The 7,004-nt window shown below is 37.3% G+C and overlaps 1 protein-coding gene across 3 annotated transcripts in view; it reads right to left on the reverse strand.

Moving 5' to 3' along the window:
• Positions 1-7,004, reverse strand: part of ECT2 (epithelial cell transforming 2) — a 63,426-nt gene that overhangs the window by 23,199 nt on the left and 33,223 nt on the right. For all 3 annotated transcript variants that reach the window (XM_007464706.1, XM_007464705.1, XM_007464707.1), the window contains 3 exons: positions 6,596-6,677; positions 4,027-4,105; positions 3,517-3,636 (listed from right to left, as the gene is read on the reverse strand). In XM_007464706.1, coding sequence (XP_007464768.1) covers positions 3,517-3,636; positions 4,027-4,105; positions 6,596-6,677 — 281 coding nt within the window. The remainder of the gene's footprint in view (positions 1-3,516; positions 3,637-4,026; positions 4,106-6,595; positions 6,678-7,004) is intronic.

Here is a 7,004-nt window from a genome sequence, read left to right on the forward strand (position 1 = left end):
ACACGATGACCCAAAACCCATGGGATGCAGCAGAAGCAGTTCTAAGAGGGAACTTTATAGCAATACAATCCTATTTCAAGAAACAAGAAACATCTCAAATAAACAACCTAACCTTACACCTAAAGCAATTAGAGAAAGAAGAACAAAAAAACCCCAAAGTTAGCAGAAGGAAAGAAGTCATAAAGATCAGATCAGAAATAAATGAAAAAGAAATGAAGGAAACAATAGCAAAGGTCAATAAAACTAAAAGCTGGTTCTTTGAGAAAATAAACCATATTGATAAACCATTAGTCAGACTCATCAAGAAAAAAAAGGGAGAAGACTCAAATCAATAGAATTAGAGGGCTTCCCTGGTGGCACAGTGGTTGGGAGTCCGCCTGCCGATGCAGGGGATGCAGGTTCGCGCCCCGGTCCGGGAGGATCCCACATGCCGCAGAGTGGCTGGGCCCGTAAGCCATGGCCGCTGAGCCTGCGCGTCTGGAGCCTGTGCTCTGCAACGGGAGAGGCCACAGCAGTGAGAGGCCCACGTACCGCAAAAAAAAATAGAATTAGAAAAGAAATAGGAAAAGTAACAACTGACAATGCAGAAAATACAAAGGATTATGAGAGACTACTGCAAGCAACTATATGCCAATAAAATGGACAACCTGGAAGAAATGGACAAATTCTTAGAAATGCATAACCTTCCGAGACTGAACCAGGAAGAAACAGAAAATATGAACAGCCCAATCACAAGCACTGCATTTGAAACTATGATTAAAAATATTCCAACAAACAAAAGCCCAGGATCAGATGGCTTCACAGGTGAATTCTATCAAACATTTAGAGAGGAGCTAACACCTATCCTTCTCAAACTCTTCCAAAATATAGCAGAGGGAGGAACACTCCCAAACTCATTCTACGAGGCCACCACCACCATGATACCAAAACTAGACAAAGATGTCACAAAGAAAGAAAACTACAGGCCAATATCACTGATGAACATAGATGCAAAATTCCTCAACAAAATACTAGCAAACAGAATCCAACAGCACATTAAAAGGATCATACACCATAATCAAGTGGGGTTTATCCCAGGAATGCAAGGATTCTTCAATACACACAAATGCCCATTGACAGATGAATGGATGAAGAAGATGTGGTACATATATACAATGGAATATTACTCAGCCATAAAAAGGAACAAAATTGGGTCATTTGTAGAGACGTGGATGGATCTAGAGACTGTCATACAGAGTGAAGTAAGTCAGAAAGAGAAAAATATTGTATATTAATGCATATATGTGGAGCCTAGAAAAATGGTACAGATGAACGAGTTTGCAGTGCAGAAATAGAGACACAAATGTAGAGAAGAAACGTTATGGACACCAAGGGGGAGAGTGGTGGTGTGATGAATTGAGAGACTGGGATTGACATATATATACTAATATGTATCAAATGGATAACTAATAAGAACCTACTGTATAGGGCTTCCCTGGAGGCGCAGTGGTTGAGAGTCCGCCTGCTGATGCAGGGGACACGGGTTCGAGCCCCGGTCCGGGAAGATCCCACATGCCGTGGCGCGGCTGGGCCCGCGAGCCATGGCTGCTGGGCCTGCGCGTCCGGAGCCTATGCTCCGCGATGGGAGAGGCCACAACAGTGAGAGGCCCGAGTACCGCAAAAAAAAAAAAAAAAAAAAAAAAAGAACCTACTGTATGAAAAACAAAAATTGAAAAATTAAAAAAAAAAAAACAAAAACCCCCAAAAAACAAAGAGTCATATAGCACAATGTTCATTTCAGCTCTATTTATAACAGCCAGGATATGGAAGCAACCTAAGTGTCTGTCCATCAACAGATGAATGGATAAAGAAGATGTGGCACATATATACAACGGAATATTACTCGGCCATAAAAAGAACAAAACTGAGTTATTTGTAGTGAGGTGGATGGACCTAGAGTCTGTCATACAGAGTGAAGTTAAGTCAGAAAGAGCAAAACAAATAGCATATGGTAACACATATATATGGAATACAAAAAAAAAAGGTTCTGAAGAACCTAAATGCAGGACAGAAATAAAGAGGCAGACGTAGAGAATTGTCTTGAGGACACGGGAAGGGGGAAGGGTAAGCTGGGACGAAGTGAGAGACTGGCATGGACATATATACACTACCAAATGTAAAACAGAGAGCTAGTGGGAAGAAGCCACATAGCATAGGGAGGTCAGCTTGGTGCTTTGTGACCACCTAGTGGGGTGGGATAGGGATGGTGGGAGGGAGACGCAAGCGGGAGGAGATATCGGGATATATGTATATGTATAGCTGATTCATTTTGTTATAAAGCAGAAACTAACACACCATTGTAAATCAATTATACTCCAGGGCTTCCCTGGTGGCGCAGTGGTTGAGAGTCCGCCTGCCAATGCAGGGGACACAGGTTCGTGCCTGGGTCCGAAAGGATCCCACATGCCACGGAGCGGCTTGGCCCGTGAGCCATGGCCGCTGGGCCTGCGCGTCCGGAGCCTGTGCTCCGCAACGGGAGAGGCCACAACAGTGAGAGGCCCGCGTACCGCAAAAAAAAAATAAAAAAATTAGACTCCAATAAAGATGTTAAAAAAAAAACTAATGTGCATGATACAAGAGGGTAGCACTAGATAAGAAATGAAGTAGAAAGGAATAAAAGGAAGAAGTATAAATTTTAAAGAAAAAGGCAACTCATCAAAATCACTTCAATGAATGCAACAAAAAGTTACCCAATAACACAAATGTCAAATGAGTCTCCTGGTTAATGACTTTATCATTAGAAGATAGAATGTGTTCTATCTTCTGAGATGAAGGAAGATACATTCCTTTATATCCCCCAATTAGACTGTTTAGTTGATTAAAAATACACGAATAAAAGAATGAAAGAAAGGGGTTTAAAAAGCACAAAAATATAATTCAATCTGCCTGTAGGAGTAATATGGGCAAAAAATTTAACTTGGATAGATAAGAATTTCAGAGTTAGAATCATTGCACCGCATCTGATAAACTGACCATTAACTCACTCTAAAACCTGCAGACTTAAGGAAAAAATCAGGGGATTATAAATTCATTGTATTAAATAATCAACTTATCTCCTTCTTCAACAAAATACTGATTTCTTTGCTGGAAAAATCTACTTAAATTTCAAAAAGAACTCATAATTATTTTGTAAATCTTGAAGAAATATACATAGATATAAGAAGTTCCTAAAATTCTTCACCTAAGCATTTATGTGCATGGAAATAAACTAAATTTTCATTGTGACTTGGATCTGAAGTCATAAAAAATCATCACATTTCTTAATATTAGGCCTTCTCCTAAAAGCATTCAATTAATAGTATTAAGTCAACAACCAGTATCAAAAAAATGTGATTAAGTTCACTTTAAACTATTTACTTTAATCACTTAATTAAATTAATTTAAAGTTATTGTAATTAAATCAAAGTTTGGTTTTAAACATTCAGTGAAGTCACACAAAACAGCAGTGTTGTTATACTGTATTAAGGACAACTTTACCTCTAGGCAGTCATTGAAGAGGAAGAGGGTTACTTGTTCTCCTCTGTCACAGGGGTGCTCACCTAGAGAAATTGTTTCAACTCGCTGAACTAAGCTTCGGTGAGAAGATAAAAGATTAGCCTGAATAGATTGAAAATATTAATAAAAGAGATTACTTTATAGCAAATAATTTTTAAAAGTTATAATTTAAAAGAAAGTTGTGTTGAGATTCTGTTTATATTATAACTGCAGAATCTAAATACATTTGAGCCTTTAACAACACAGGTTTGAACTGCGTTGGTCCACTTATACACAGTTTTTTTCAATAAATAAGTACTACAGTACTACACGATCCATGGTTGTTTGAATCCATGAATACAGAACCACAGAAACAAAGGGCCAACTATAAAGTTATATGCAGATTTTCTACTGCACTGGTGGGGCTGATGCCCTTAACACCCAGTTGTTCAAGGGTCAACTGTTAACAAGAAAAAGAAAATAAGTTGACAATCATCAAAAATGAATACCTACTGGACATCCATCTACTTCATAAACAACATCGAAAATTTGCTTTTGAGCTTCTGTCTTTCTCTTATCCTCATTAATATGGCTGAAAAATTAATAAGGTTACTTTTAGAACAAGACTATAAAAACTGTATATACATACATCTCATGTCACAAACAAAAATCCTTCTATGTGAGTCTATCTTAATTTTGATACCTGTATCAGTTAAAATATTCCCTAAAAGTATCCCACTACATTAAAAAAAATTTCATACAACCCTTCAGAGAAGTATATTTTGCTTTAGTCCTTACTATACTGTGTCTTTTTTTTAAACTATACTCACTATACACTTCCTAAAATACGTTACACTGGTATAACCTTCAGGTTCTCATAATCTAACTGTAAGTTCAGGTAAAGTTTTATGCAAATCACTCCTAAGCCATATGCTAATCATTTCACTGAAATAAAAATTAAGACTACTGGACAAGATGGAATAAGGAGGAAAAAAATATACTCTGCCTGAAACAACTAAAAAAATAAAAACCATCAAAGTATAAAGAAACAGGGTTCTCAAGTCACTGGAAGTCAATTCCTGTGAGACAGGAAACAATGCAAGGCCAATTATATCCTGTATACAAAAGGTACACTTTACATACTAAGACATAAATAGACTGAAAGTAAAATGATGAAAAAGAGCACAATATATTCTCCTCAAGTGTACATGGAACGTTCTCCTGGTTGAGCCATAAAATAGGCCTCAAAAAGTTTGAAAGGACTGAAATAATACAAAGTATATTTTCCATAAACAATGAAGTAAAATCAGAAATTGATAACAAAAGGAAACTTTGAAAATTCACAAATATGTAGGAATTAGCCAAAACACTCCCACACAACCAATGGTCAAGAAGTAATCACAAGGGAAATTAGAAAATACTTTCAGGTAAACAAAAACAAAAACACAAAATGTATGGAATATGACCAAAGCAACGCTTAAAGGGAAATTTATAGCTATAAAAGTGTACAACTAGGGGCTTCCCTGGTGGCGCAGTGGTTGAGAATCTGCCTGCCAATGCAGGGGACACGGGTTTGAGCCCTGGTCCAGGAAGATCCCACATGCCGCGGATCAACTAAGCCTTTGTGCCACAGCTTCTGAGCCTGCACTCTAGAGCCCACGTGCCACGACTACTGAAGCCTGCACGTCTAGAGCCTGTGCTCCACAACAGGAGAAGCCACCACAATGAGAAGCCCGCACACCGCAATGAAGAGTAGCCCCTGCTCACCAACTAGAGAAAACCCCCGCACAGAAACAAAGACAAGAATGAAGACCCAGTGCAGCCAAAAATAAATAAATTTAAAGAAGTGAAAAAAAAAGTGTACAATTAAAAAAATGATCTCAAATCAGTTTCCTAACCTATAAGACACTGGGGAGGAAAAAAGAGCAAGCTAAATCTAAAGCAAGCGGGAAAAAAGGAAATCATAAAGATCAGAGTGAAAATGAATGAAATAGAGAATAGAAAAAAATCAACAAAACTAAAAGCTTTTTTCTTTTATGAAAATACGTTAACACTCACTGCTTAATTCGTAGTTTGTAGAAAGGATCAAGGTAAATAAGGTGTGAGTACGTTAAACCACAAAGTGTTGAAAAACACTATTATCCTGATCCCCAAATAACAAAGCAAAAGCATGAAGGCTGGCTGATTAACATATAATATATAAACATAAGCAAAAGCCAAAATATGCATAATGCTTTCAGCAGCAACAGAAGCTGGTATTCATTAATTTGAGCATTATACTACTGCTGGATCCTTTCACTAGAGATAGTAATCTTTCTCTCTAGGAGCTCCTTTGCAAGTATTTTTAAGAAACGCTATTTCACATAGAAGCACCTCATGGAATCTCAGAAATCATTTAAATCTATTGAATATGTTTATTATGTAAAGCTCAAAGAAGTGAAATGCCCTCGCCCTTCATGAAGCAAAACAATTAACAGCAACAGAGTTTTCAATTCTGATCATATTAGGCAGGAAAAAATCATTTCTGATCAGTGCTATGTCTCCAAGTTAAACCTACAGTAAACAGCTTAAGTTTAACAATCAAGTTCCCTAGTAAATTTCTTTGAGTTTATACTTCTAATACATCTCCAACAAACCGTATCAATTTAATTCCATAGAATTCAAAGTAAGAAACAAAAAGTCAAAGCTAATGTGAAAAAAGTATTATAAACTTCTTTTCATCATGGTCAAATTCCCAATTTCCATTTGGGTAGTTTATAAGAATATGAAGACAAAAACAAGGTAAGACTGGAGGTATATGAAGAAAATGTCTACTAGTGTATTTATAACATTTTCAAATTTCTAAACCATTGTTACTCTCTGCATAATAGTTCAATACCTTCAGAAATATGTCTTTAGTTAATTATTGTATGCTTAACAATACTTCTAACATTTTAATATGTGACTACACTACTATAAAATAATTTAGATACTATTACAGAATTATGCTATTGATATTTTTCTCACCATTTATGATTCTAATTGTTCTACCAATTCCATTCTAAATCTAAGGAGCAATAAAAAATTGAAATAATGTACTTACGTCATTACTTCCTTTAGTGATCCAATAGCTTTTTCTAGAGTGCTTCTGTCAGGATTTTCTTCAGCTGTATGCTTCTTAAGATCTGTAATGATAAAATGTTTTCTCTATGATTAAAAGAAATTCAGTGGTTCTCCAACTATGACTTAAAAACACTGTCCACTTTGATAGATACAGGTTGATTAATTTTTAAAAAATAATATCTAACTTTTACTTTTTTTTTTTTTTTGCGGTACGCGGGGCTCTCACTGTTGTGGCCTCTCCCGTTGCGGAGCACAGGCTCCGGACGCGCAGGCTCAGCGGCCATGGCTCACGGGCCTAGCTGCTCCTGCGGGCTTCCCTGGTGGCGCAGTGGTTGCGAGTCCGCCTGCCGATGCAGGGGACACGGGTTCGTGCCCCGGTCCGGGCAGAT

The sequence above is a fragment of the Lipotes vexillifer genome, unplaced genomic scaffold, assembly GCF_000442215.2.
Source record: "Lipotes vexillifer unplaced genomic scaffold, Lipotes_vexillifer_v1.1 scaffold37, whole genome shotgun sequence".
In the NCBI taxonomy this organism is placed as follows: Eukaryota; Metazoa; Chordata; class Mammalia; order Artiodactyla; family Lipotidae; genus Lipotes; species Lipotes vexillifer.